General features: G+C 54.7%; 1 protein-coding gene across 8 annotated transcripts in view; it reads left to right on the forward strand.

Annotated features, from left to right (window-relative positions):
- Tom1l2 (target of myb1 like 2 membrane trafficking protein) overlaps positions 1-7,132 on the forward strand; it is a 127,865-nt gene extending 120,733 nt beyond the window's left edge. For 7 of the 8 annotated variants that reach the window (XM_052757310.1, XM_052757304.1, XM_052757306.1 and 4 more), the window contains 3 exons: positions 734-793; positions 2,506-2,542; positions 3,719-7,132. In XM_052757310.1, the coding sequence (XP_052613270.1) occupies positions 734-793; positions 2,506-2,542; positions 3,719-3,867 (246 nt within the window). In that variant the 3' untranslated portion in view covers positions 3,868-7,132. The remainder of the gene's footprint in view (positions 1-733; positions 794-2,505; positions 2,543-3,718) is intronic. The other variant, XM_052757308.1, reaches the window with a different exon arrangement.
- The last annotated feature ends 5,916 nt before the right edge of the window (positions 7,133-13,048 follow it).

The raw sequence follows: 13,048 nt of genomic DNA on the forward strand, positions 1-13,048 counted from the left end.
AGGAGAAAAGGATGAGACCAAAGGAAGCTGTGGCATTCCGGGCTACTAGTGATATTTTTTCCTCAAAGGAGAGAGAGAGGACTAAAGCCCTCTGTCCTTCTTTGTCATCAAAGCCTCATTTTTGAGCTGTGTTTCCGTTAATGGTAGAGTGTGCCTGCTTTCTGGAAGCAGGGCACTCCCAGACCAAGGTAGCACGTGCCTCTGGCTCCTTCTCCCACGCAGAAAGCCACCTCACTAAGCAGACAGAGGCCCAGGGCTGAACTGCCCTCCCGAGCACCCTGTGGCCTGCTCTAGGCCTGGTGCTGCTCAGCTTCCCCTTGGCCCTCCATCTTGGCCTGAGGTGGTCTTCACCGAGGGCAGCTGATTCTCCCGTCATGGCTGCTGCAGAACTAGTGACTTCTTGAGACCAGGGGTTGCTTTGTAGCCCTGGCCTGGAAAGGCGAACAGACACAAGCGCAAGTTATCCATATCAAGAACACGTACTTTCTTGCTGCCACCCCCTGCTGACCAGTCTGCTTCTTCCAATTACCACCTCACTGCTCTCCTCATCTGCCATTTCACATGGAGCTGCCTGTGTTGCCTGTGCGTGCCATGTGGTTGTTTTGCTCTGTGTACGTTTTGGTTTTGTTTGGAGGTTACTTTTGACGATTTACTTTGTTTTGGTGTTGTCTTCTTTTGCCTGGCTGTGTGGGGGCCTGCCTGACCCCGCTGCTTGCCGCCTCTGCCTTCATAGATCCCTGTTGCGCAGCCGTCTGTCATGGACGACATTGAGGTGTGGCTCAGGACAGACCTGGTGAGACCTGACTTCTGCATTTTGTGTGGGGTTTGTGGCAAGGCAGATGTTCCCGAGGACAGGCCTTGGGGCTTGTGGCAGGGGCTCCACCTCCACCAGGGTGGGTTGGAGGAGGGAGGGGGTAAAGCTCACCTTCCTTTCTAACATGTGGACTCTGGTGGTGCTGGCTCTAGGCACGGCCTCTCGGCCACACAGCCCCGAACAGATGTCTCACATCTGTGGAAACTAGAGAGCCCATCTCCAACCACTCCTGACACGCGCCAAACCCTCCCCATTTCTCTTAAATGCCAAAGGTGTGTGTTTGAGGGGTTTTTCTACTTGTTTGTTTCTGTTTCTTTTTGCTTTTTGTTTTGAGGGAGGAAGATATTTTTGTGTGTTGGTTTTGGTTTGTTTTTTCTTTCTTTTTTTGCCCCTTTGTTGGGGATTGAATTCATGGCATTGTGCATGCTAGTGGATAAGCGCTGCATCCCAACATCTTTATTTCTTTTTTTCTTTTTTCACAAGTGAGTTAGACGCTTGGTTTTACGTTCACCATCATCCCCATTCCCACCATCCTCTAGTATTTGTTTATAAGAGCTCCTGTGCCAAGAGAATGTTTGTCCATCTGGGATGGATGAGAGACTGAGAAGGTCACATGTCTGAAGATGGCCTCAGTCAATTCCCTCTCCTTACAGAGCACTTCATTCACAGCCGCTGGGTGTAGGAGGGATTCAGTGGTGGCTACAGGTTTCCTGTGGCACCTCCTCCACGAAAGAAGCTAACATTGCCTCTTCCCCAGGAGGCAGCCACCTGCGTGGCAGGGAAGGTTGAAAGAGCACCCCTGCGATCTTTCCAGGGGAGCCTAGGAAGAAATATGTCCCTCGCAGAGGCAGGAACAGAAACTCTCAGGCTCTCTCCCAGACTCGGCATGATGTCACCCACCTGTAATCCCAGCATTTGGGAAGTGGAGGCAGTAAGGTCAGGAGTGCAAGGCTCCATGAGACCCTGAAGAGACAAGATCCAGAAAGGATGTGTTAGCAAGGCTCTCACAAGGCAGTGATAGGTCAGGAGAAGCCCAGGTTGCTGAGCCCTGCTGGTGACTTTTCACTCCAGCATGGGTCCTTTCCCAGTGTGACCTAAGCTCCTGTCTAATCAAGTGTCATCCACATAAATGAAAAAGATGCTCAGCATCTCCATGGCCCCTTTAGACAGCAAGAATGGGAGCTTAGGTCTAGGGGAAGGCAGTTAGAGCTCCTAGGAGGCTGTGGGGCATGTTTCTAGGTGACAGCTCCCACTGCCGAAGGACCTACTAGAGATCAGGCCAAGGCCATCCAGGCCCCAAGCGGCTCCTAGCTGTTGGCGTGGATGGCATCTTTCCAGAATCCCTCTGCTGGCAGCACTGATTGCCTCAGCCTCATGTGACAATGGCAGCTCTCCTCAGAGCCTGGTATTGATGGGCGGGGTTCTCCCCTCTGGCCCAGGTAGGGATCAGCCTGCACCAATTTTGGATTTTTCTTTCTTGTCCTTCTAGGATATCAAAACCTAGAACCTTTGTGTTTTGCTTTTTTTTTTTTTAACTTTTTTTTAGGCACACTCTCTGCCTCTCTAATAGGAAAAAGAGAATCTGGAAACAGGAAAAGTAGAACTTCACTTGGGTAGCCATGGGTGGACAGAGGTAGTGGGGTGGGCAAGACAGGGATGATCCCTAATGCCGTTCTCTGCTCCGTCCACAGAAGGGTGATGACCTGGAAGAGGGTGTCACAAGTGAAGGTAGGCCTGGCCAGTGGCCTTACAGCCCTTCTGCTCCCTCGTTCCTGACTCTCAGGGCTACACAGGGACTGGCCCGGTACCCTGAAACCTCTGCTGCTAGATCCAGGTGTTGCTGGGCCTGAGCCCTAGCTTCCATGGGGATGAGCCCTAGCTTCCATGGGCCTGAGCCCTAGCCTCCATGGGGATGAGCCCTAGCCTCCATGGGGATGAGCCCTAGCCTCCATGGGGATGAGCCCTAGCCTCCATGGGGACTCATGATGATGGAGACAGTGCCATTTCTCTCATTTCCTTTAGGGCAAAACAGACTGGGAAGAGCATGTAGAGGTCACTAAGAGGGTGACTGGAGGGCACAGGTTACTATCCTAGCTTCTGCCCAGGTCCTGAGTCCCCCGCAGACACAGATCACACCGTGCACAGAATGTGCAGGGCCTCTTGGGCATCTGGGCCTCAGTTGATGGGAATCATGGTGGGAACATGGGCCTAGTTTTCCAACAAGGCTCCTGCCCTCTTCCCTCTGACATGAACTCCTCTCCACCTTACATCCCACACCTCATCCATGCTGCCCCCAACCCCCGGATTCCTCCAGACCCCGTGACAAGGACCAGCCCAAGGACCTGCCCTCTGTGCTAAGTGGCTGCCTTCTGCAGCATCCTTTGAGCATCCTCCTTAGGTCAGTGAGGGTGGGCCTGTGGTGTACGCAGGTGCTGGCCCATTCTGCCCTGCCCTGTGCTGACCAGGTGGATAGAGCTCTGAGCTCTCGGAGGGCAGGTGCTCTGTACTCACTGTTTTTCCAGAGCCTTTCTCTGAAGAGACTGGGGGCTGTCAGATCCTTTCCCCATCATGGGTCCCACAGCAATATATAGATAGGGTCCTCCCCACCCACATGCCCCTAATCCAGCTTCCGCCAGCTCTGCGTGTGGAGAGTCAGGAATAGTGACTTCTCTTTGGCTGGCCGCAGACCAGGAGGGCCCAGAATAAGCCTGGATCTGGCTGGTTGCTCTCCTGCCAACACACCCTTCCCAACCTCCACTCCCCACCCCCACCCCACATGCATGTACCTCCTGCCAAAGGGCAGCCAGGCCAACGTTGGTACTGGTTGGAGCTGGAAACCAGGGTGTGGGGCTCCAGCTAAGTGACCCTCACCAAGCCTATCCCTCCATTTGGTTTGTATTGTAGAGTTCGATAAGTTCCTGGAAGAGCGAGCCAAAGCTGCAGAAACAGTTCCAGACCTGCCCTCGCCTCCCACAGAGGCTCCTGCACCAGCCTCAAGTGCTTCCAACCGGAAGAAGCCAGAGCGGTCTGAGGATGCACTCTTTGCCCTGTGAGCTGTCCTGTGGTTTGCCTTCCCATGGCAGGTCACTGCTGACTCTCCTGGTGGACACTGGGCACTGGCCACTCCCCAGCCCCTCAGCCTGCATACCTGTATCCCCATGGAAATGCCACTGTTTGCTCCCAGGCCTCCCTGGTCAGGGCCCACTTTGCCACCTGTTCTCTGGGTGGCAACAGCACTGACCAGAGGGCCTGTCCTCCCTCATCCCAAGGGCTCTCTTGGCCTTGGGTCTAACCAGGAAGAAGCAGTGGTCCAGCCCCGGCAGGGTAGCCCCTTGACACTTTCTGAGCAGAGCTCCTGAACTGACTCTCTCACTACCCCTTCTGCTTCCGCCTAGCTCCATGGCTTCCTTAGGTGAGACACTCTGCTCCCCGGGACCCCCTTCTTCCGTCAAGGACTCTGGGAAAGCAGGGCTCAAGTATTTGTAAGCACAGGCTTAGTCTCTCTCCTTGAACGGTGTGGCACTAGCGTGTTTGTACCTGAGTGGGCTCTGTGGGCCACTACCTTAAAGATCCCTTGTGTCCCTGGCCCTTTCTCCATTAGTCAGCTGCCAGGCCTGGGACCAAGACAGGGACCTGCAGCTCTTGGTCTGAGAACGGCCAAGGGCAGCACCTGCCCTGTGGATGGTAGACAGTTTACTCTATGCACGCCCTACACACCCACATTGGCCCTGATGTCTAGAGACGGTGGTTTGCTAAAGCAACATGACTTTGATGTATCTCGTGACTAGGCTTCGCCTTCAGCGACCTCCACATAGCTACCTCCAGGCCTCGCAGCAGGTAGCTGTGTGCTGTGTGTGGAGGCTCCAGAGGACCAGGAGCCACATTAGGCTGGAGCCATACTCCACTCTTCTCTCCTCCCTGACATAGCCTCAACCTTCATGGCTGTCCCCACTTGATCTGCCACCCACCTCACATGTCCCCCAGCCAACAGTTTCAGTCTGAAGCCTGACAGCGTGAATCTGAGCAAACAAGAGCTGGTGATGCCTGCTCCTGCCCTTGGCTGCTTTGTTTCCTGGTGCTGAGCAGGTGACCCAGTGCTCCCTTAACCCTGGTCCAGCTGCTGTTGCCTAGAAAAGGAAGATGCTACTGCAGCTGTATTGCTGTATACTCGCAGGCCCCACACAGTCCCGCCCACCCTGTGGTCAGCCTTTCCCACCATTAGGATGGCCCAGTGCTACACCTGGCCACCCAAGCGCCAGCCCCAGCAGGGAGAGGAGGCTGGGTTCCACCTGCAGAGGATCAGTACACAGGTTCTGGGCAGCTCTTAGGATGGGACCGCAGCCCTGGGTGAGAACAGAAATGGCCCATCCCAGGACCCCTCACCCAACCCAGCACCTCTCCTTCCTCCGGAAGGTCGGGCTAGGGTTCATCTGACAGGACCTGTGGAGGATGTCACACTGACCTGCTAACTGCCCAGCCCTCTCTGAGCATCTGCCATACCTCCACACCCCACTCATACCCTGCCAAGCAGAGCTTCTTGTCAGTGTTTCTTAAAGGCAGAGCACTCCAAGGCTAGCCTGGTTGTTAAGGCCTCTGAAGGCTTATCACATCAGAGGAGGCTGGGGAGCCCAGTGTACCTGGAAGTCTAAAAGGATTGTCTGAGGATCAGCTGTCCACAGTCTAAAGAGCAGGGCCTGTGGGCAGTAGGCAATCAGGCCAGCATCTCTGAATTAAGAGGCTGCCCCCTGCTTGTGGATGATGTACAGAGGAAGATGGGCCTGCATCAGGGAGAGAGACTGATGTGGGGGCCTACCTTGGGGGTTCCCAACATGCTTATTTCTAGTACCAATGTCCAGAGCTGTCCCCTATCCTCCTGACCGCAGCTGCTAGGTATGTATGGCTTAGAGAGGTCAAGGACTCCCACAGGCTGCCAAGAGAACACTTTTCTGGCTGGGACCAGCCCAGCCGGTGGTTTGGTTTATAGTCTTCATATCTTGTCTAGAGGTAGTCTGCCTGCCTTATCTGTGGGCTGAAGTGACATGGGCCTGGGGCCTTTATGAGAAGCAAGATTGGGCCTGGGGGTCCTGAAGGGGGTCCAGCTCTGTGGACTATTCTGTCCTGAGGCCTCTGATTCCCTACCATCTGTGGGCAAAATCCTTAGAAGCTGGGCCCTCTCAAGCCAGCAGCCTCTACAAGTGTTAGAAATCACAGATAGAGTATGTACTTAATTACACTAAATTATTGCCGGGACTCATAAGCACTAATTACACCTGATTATAGGTTAAAATATTTATTTTGTCAAAATATTTTCTTGAGGATGTGTTTAACCTTTTCTTGTTCATTGTGTGCTGAAGTGTGAAGACTGCTTCTTCCTACCTTTTTGGCCATCAGGCAGCAGTGAAGGGAAGTCACCAGGTGTATTTTGACCCTGTGAGTTGGGCCGAGACTGACTAACTCATTTACTGTACATGGGACATGGGGTTTCAGAGCCAAAAGGGCTTCTTGGTAGCTGTGGCCAGAGCTAGCTTCCATTTTTCCTGTCAGCCCCTCAGTGTGAGTGACTGTGCCTTGGCTCACTGCTCTTGTCCTCCCCACCTGGCCCCTGCTGTCACCCACAGCACCGCTCAGCCGGCAAAGTGGTGGCCGGACCCTAGGTGGCCTGATGGCAATGAGTTCCTTCGTTCCACCACAGACTTTCCTGGCCACAGTCCTCTGACGGATGGTCTCAGATGGCTCAGGGCACTCTTGGGGCCAGGTCAGCCCTAGGTGGCTGGGAGAGCAGCATGAGAGCCTTTGTTCCCGCCTGGTCAATCCACAGCCTCTCTATGGTCTGCTGTTGGGATGGCTGGGGCTTCCCTGTGTGCTCAGCCACTTGGAGGTCCTCCCTTTGTGGCTCTGTGGTACCCACCTAGCCCAGTGCCCATCTCCAGCCCTTCTTGTTCATGGAGGTCTAGGCTAGGTTTCCCCTAGTCCCCAAGAACAACTGTCAACCCTGTGTTCTGACCGATCCTGCCATACTCACGCCCCAGGCTCTCTGGGAGAGCAGGGGGTAGTGTTTCTTCCTAAAGTTTGCACTTCATTTGTGAGGATCTGAGGATCCTCGGGGCTGCTGAAAAGACGGTATTGAGTTTGATCTCCTGTTGTCTTACAAGTCAGTCTTGTCACTGTCCTGTTTCTGTGGGTAGAGCTGGTTCTGGAGGGTGGCTCACGCGTGACAACTAGTGTGTCTCCCCACCCCACTGGTTCTGCTTCCAAAAACTGTCTCTCTAATTTGTGTTCTTGCATGTAAAGTACGCCACAATAAATAGTTGAACCAGCCATTCCTGTGTGATGTCTGAATTGGCCTGAGCATCCAAAGGGCCTGAAAGTTGGCCCACCTGACTTCTTCTAAAAAAAAAAAAAATTATATTTTAAAATTATGTGTTTGTGTGTGTTATCTGAGTATGGATATGTGTACTTCTTGGTTCAGGTGCCCACAGAGGCCAGGAGAGGGCATTGGATTCACTGGAGCTGGAGTTAAAGTGGTTGGTGGGCCACCCAGCGTGGGTGCTGGGAACCTAACCCTGGTTCTCTGCAAAAGCAGTGTGTGCTTTTTAGCCACTGAGCCGTCTCTCCAGCTCCCACCTGCCTTTTAATTTTATTTCATGTTTTGAGATATGGTCTTACTTTGTAGCCCAGGCTAGCCTTGAACCCAGAGATCCACTGGCCTCTGCTTCCCAAGTGCTGGGATTGAAAGCCTGTGCCACAAGATCAGTACCACAGGCTTTTAACAGGCCTTCATGGGTCCCTGCTAGAGGGAGCAATTGCAGACCCACCACTTCATTCCCCATCTCAGAGGCCTGGCAAGGAAACTCCTGTGCCCTGGAGAGAGGCAGGCTTTGGGGGAAGAGGGCAAGTGTATGGCAGATTTCCTGGGTCTCAAGCAGATATGGCAAGGCCACTTACCCTGGCTCAGAGCAGGTAGGCCTGGGGCATCCAAACCCCTTCAGCTGGGTTTCTGCCAAAAAAGGCATCAGAATCTTCCACAAAGCCCATGCCAAGCACTGAGTCTGCCAGCCTCAGCTCCTGGAGAGTAGAGCCCTCTCCTCGACTGTGATATTAATCCACAGTTCCCCCTACAGAGAGATACAGCTTACACACTTCATACAGTCGAGCGCTTTCAGTCAGGGTTGCAGGGTTGTGTGACCATCTCAATTTTAGAACTTCTTTGTTCCAACCTCAAAGCAGCTCATCTCTGCCTCTCCCCACCTACCTTCCTTCCTGTAAGCTCCTGGGCTGTTCCAGGAGGCTGCCTAGGGCACTACTCTGAGGCATTGTCCTTTGGGAACTGGCCTCAGCCAGCCCTGAGGTCAAAGGACCACGTGGGGACACGGGAGGAGGTGGAGCCAGATGCCCTCAGACCTTCACCCCCTGGAACTGAGGATGGCGCGTAAGCGTAGTAAGTATATGAAACTCAGGTGGCCCTGGCTAACATCTGCCAGCCTGTCACTGTGCTGGTAAAGTTGGGGCTGGGAAGAGCCACAGACTGGCTTTTGGGCACAGAGATCAAGGTAACTGTCACTTAGACTCAGACTCAAGTCTGCTGTAGAGGGGCAGCAGATGAAAAGGTCCAGAGGCACAGGCTGATAGGGGCCCCTACAGTCACCAACCCAGGCCAGGGTTCCAGGAGCCAGCACCCTAAGACAAGCTATCACTCTAGGCTCCAGGGGCTGAGGCTCTAACTCTGACTAGGTGGGATGAATTGCAGGCCCTCAACAGGTAAAACAGAGGAGCGTGTCCTTAAAGTAGAGGAAGCCCACAACCTAGAGCCTTCTGAGCAGATAACATGGACTCAGGCCAGGCTGTGCCCTAGCTCTAGGTAGGCACTGTGGCATTAAAGGGGCCAGAACCCAATCCCTACCCTGTGAAGAGCAGGTGGACCGAGTCTGCTCTGGGCTCACAAGCCCTACTGCGCTTTTCCTTTTAGCTCGTGATCCTTACAGCTTGCCTGTACCTGGCTGGTGCTCAGGCTGTGCCCCTGGGGAACTTGATGCCTTGTCCAGTTCCCAGAACCAAGGCCTCTCCTCTGCTGAGTGTTAGAGAACCCTGGTGGCCTGCAGGCAGGGAGGCTGTCCAAGCCAGGAGGAAGGGCAGGGTGGCCATGCTGCTCCAATTTAGCGACAAGTCTCCAAGGAGGGACTTTGCAACCCTTGGTGGACACTTGCCAAAGTTCATTTTCCCTGTAGACTATTAGATGTTCCTGTGAGATAAGGGTTCTGTGGGAGAAAACAAATGCAAGAAACATTGGAGAAAAGCGGCCTCTTTATCAGGATGGAGCCTGTGGCCCCAGCTCCTCACTTAAAGGGCATATTTGACCTAGTTGGTTGTGGCAGAAATTGGTTCAGAAGTCAGAAAGAGGAGTGTGCTTCAGGAACAGCTGTATCCGGGTGCCTCTTGATGAGGTTGGGCGACAGACCTTTGTGGGTCTTGGCTCTGCTTCTTCGGGGCTGGCTCCTCCCAAATAGACTAGAGATTTCCTGTAGCTCCAGGCCATAGCTCTTTCCAGTGGTTTATAAAATACCAAGAACTCACCCTGAAAACCCTGGCTATTAGTAGAGGAAGGGTAAAACCTTCACAAGGTCTCCAGCATGGGTGGAGAAGGCCCAGGGCCTGAGGGACAGATGGACAGAGACAAATTCCTACGCTCTTCTTTTTTCCCTTCTCAGGCCTCACTGCCTCTCTCCTGTCACTGGAGCTCCGAGAGGAGCTGGGGCCCTGTCTTGATGACAGGCCCCCTTCAGCAGCCTCCACTGAAGCTCTTGATGGGGAAGGACCTTTACCACCCATTTACTTCCCAGGAAAAACATCTCTTCTGGATCTTGGGCAGGGGCAGAACCCGAGACCTCGGACCAGCATGGTACCCAGAAAGTGCTCCAATACTCGGGGAAGCTACTGGTGTGTTCTTTCATAGCCTCCAGAAAGCTATGTTCAGGTCTCTAGGGCCAGGTCTTGAACATCCCGGTAAGTCAGGCCTCTGCTGGCAGCTCTGGGGAGTCGATGATTCTGGAAGCCCAGCGGACTCTCGCCTGGGCTGTCTCCTCTCTAGCCATGCCACATAGTCCAGACCCAGCAGGAGTGGCACCAGAGAATCCACTGTACCCTCTCCTCAGCTGTGAGATGGGATTGTGAATGACCCACCGAGGCCTTTGTAGTTCATCAGTCTTTGAGTGAAATGGGCCGAGGTAATCCCAGGGAAGATGAGGAGAGAAAAAGGAGCCCGCAGCCTGGCTGAAAGGACAGCCAGTCGTCAGTCTGGTAGGGCCTGGAGTCCAACATCCAGGTGAAACATTCTGTTTGAGCCTGTCACAGTCCTTCCAGCACATTCTTTTGCCCCGTCTCCCATGCCCACCCCTCCTGTTTTTTGAGGCCTCCCTGAATCCCACAGCTTCGCTTTTGCCTAACATTCTAAATTCTGATGAGAAGTCCCAACTGAAATTTAAGAGGTGGGAGCTGCCCAGCCTGGTCGCAAACACAGACCTGCTTCACCTTCTGAGGGCTGAGAGCGCAGAGAGAGGGGATAACACTGCCCACTGCCAGTTCCCAGGACATCTGATGGAAGGTTTAGCACCTTCTCTACCCCACGAGGACAAAGTAACTTGCAGCAGCCGGAGTATCAGACACGGGCTTCCCTCCTGTATCCGTCCTGTACTCCCTTCCTCTACCACAGCTCTTTACACCTCCGAAAACCCTGGGAGATGGAGAATCTGCTCCGTCTCCTTCGAGGTGGGTCTCAGATAAACCTGCATCTTCCCACCAGTTTCTGTTCCCCAGTTTTCCGTAGAGTGGCAAGCAGTGGGGACCTGGGATTCCAACAGTAACTCCCTTAGGGCTGGACGTCACTCACGGTGTCAGGTGATACCATTGGTTGCTGTACTTTTCTCTACTCTGGGACTCTAACACATAGCTGGCTTCTCCCCTCAATAGCCAGCATTTCCCGCTCTCCATTTGTGAGCTTAACTCTTCACTGTGCCCAGACTTTGGGCATACCCAACCCTTGTGTGGAGGTCTATCATGCCAAGCAGCCACCACGGTGGGTGAGACAGAGGCCCAAAGAGGGCTAGACACTTCCTGGACAGCTCCCAACAGAAGTCGACTCCAATGAGATCAGCCCTCATCCACGGCCAGAATTCTCACGTCAGCTCAGGAGGTTAGGACCTCCCAGGTGGCTCTGGACTCCCAGCAGTCTGTTCCCATTGCCTGGCCCTCTGTTCCTTTGCCCAGGCAGGCCCACGCTTAGCTCCAGCAGTTAAGAAAGATAACGGGGTCATGCAGAGTGGCAGGTAGCCCTGGAGGTTCAGCAGCCTCCTTATGCAGCTTTCTGCCCGGGGCCTACCATTCCACGCACCCCTGAGCTCCCAACATTGAGGGCACTGCTGGGCAAAGAGGCCCTGCCCCTCACGGCTCAGAACCCCAGCCAGTGTCTCCTGTGCTTAGAGAGTGGGGACCAACCGGGACGTGCACGCTGGTCCCCCAGGTAACGAAGCCGGGGCAGGCACGGAAATCTGGCCTTGGGGTACCATTTGCAACGGAGCGGTCCCACCCGGCAGGGCCCGCGTCCGCAGGTCTTACAGCCCCACCCCCGGGTCGAGCAGGCGCCGGGCACGTGACCCAAAGCCCGAGTCCGGCGAGCGCAAGCTGACGCCGCGTCACGCCACTCGGGGCCCCGCCCCAGTTGGCCGCGAACAGGGCAAGTTCTCTCGCGCCCGGAGTTCGGGGTCTCCGCGCTGCCCACCCCGCTCTGCGACCGTCCCCAGTATAGGATCACCACGGGCAGCGGGCAGTGCTGGGGACTTCCTAGGCGGGTCCCGTCTCCTCCTGCCTCAGTTGCCTCATCCGTGGAATGGGATGGGAACAGACGTCTTCCTAAGGCTGTTGGGAGGACTGAACGAGTTAATACAATAAAAGTATTCGGCTTGTCACAAGCATGCCTCATGACTGCACAGTGCTGAACAGCTGACCCAGGTCACTGTCGGCCAGGCTGAGACCCCGCCCCTCCAAGGCTCACTAGGACAGGCTTGCGTTCTGAGCGCCAAAGATCCCAGCAAGGGGTCCTGAGATCTTTGGTGGGAGGTCCTGGGTGTTTGAGACAGAAACCACCAACTTCCTCTGAAGAAGTTCTCCAAGCTTCCCCTCGGCTGCTGCCCTTGTAAACCCACCCGTGGAGCAGAGGTTTGCATCAGTGGTCCGCTCTCCCACCTTGGGCTTTGCTCCACAGGGAGCTTTTCTAGTCCTGGCTACAGGTCTTTGCCTTCGGCTGCCCCCGTCCTGCAGCAACGGAATGTGTACTATACATACTTTTTGCTCAGTTCCCAGAAGGCAGATCTGTTGTGATGACTCCCAACACTGCGCCCTTTTCCGCAGAGACGGCCGAAGTGGCTGTCTCCACACACGCAGGTGAGGTACTACCTCAGCTGACCTCTGAAGACCCTCACTCTTCCGGCTGGGAAGGGCTATTTGAGTTTTCAGGAAACTATGACACTCCTGGGTCTTTCTGATGGCAGAGTAGCCCCAAAGCAAGGGCTCCACGTCCTCGGGGAGAGGTGGTTCACAGTCCCAGCAGCTCCTGGGCGCCTGAGTCATTTTCTAGCAGCCACGCTGGGAGAGGGGCAAAATGCGTCTAAGTGGAAACCAGGCACACAATCCCTCCTCACCCAAAGACAACTCATTCTACTGGGAGGTGAGAGCAATCACTCAGCCTGTAGCTGGAGTCTGAGCATGGCAGCTCCAGGTGGCTTGGGGGGGGGGGGGGGGCGGTCCTGACCTTCTCGGAGGCTCCCTGGTTGACTCCTACAGCACTGTTGTCTCCCCACTTGCAGATGCTTGTGGACCAGAAAGGTTTATTTCAATGCACCCCAGAGGAACCTATCCTCTCTCCCCTGCTTGACCTGGCCCTAAGGCCCAGGGCCCGGGAGCCATTTTTCAGTCCTCAGGCTGCTGGCCTGACCTGGACCTAGGTCATGATCTAGGCAGCTGGGCTCAGGTTTTCTGGGCCCCTGTTACAGAATCGCTGCTTGTCCTTGGGATCCACACTTTTTCTAGGTCTTCCTGGAGACCAGAGTCTTCCTTTAGGAGTTGTACAGGCCACTGGCCCTCCGGGTCCTCTCTGCCCCAACACTGGGACTGATATAGATTAAGACAGGACCAGAAGTTCCAGCCTCCCTCTCCTGCAGGTTCCGCCTGGGAACCCTTCTTCTC

This window comes from Peromyscus californicus, unplaced genomic scaffold (genome assembly GCF_007827085.1).
Source record: "Peromyscus californicus insignis strain IS unplaced genomic scaffold, ASM782708v3 Scaffold_3__1_contigs__length_106647218, whole genome shotgun sequence".
Lineage (NCBI taxonomy): Eukaryota > Metazoa > Chordata > Mammalia > Rodentia > Cricetidae > Peromyscus > Peromyscus californicus.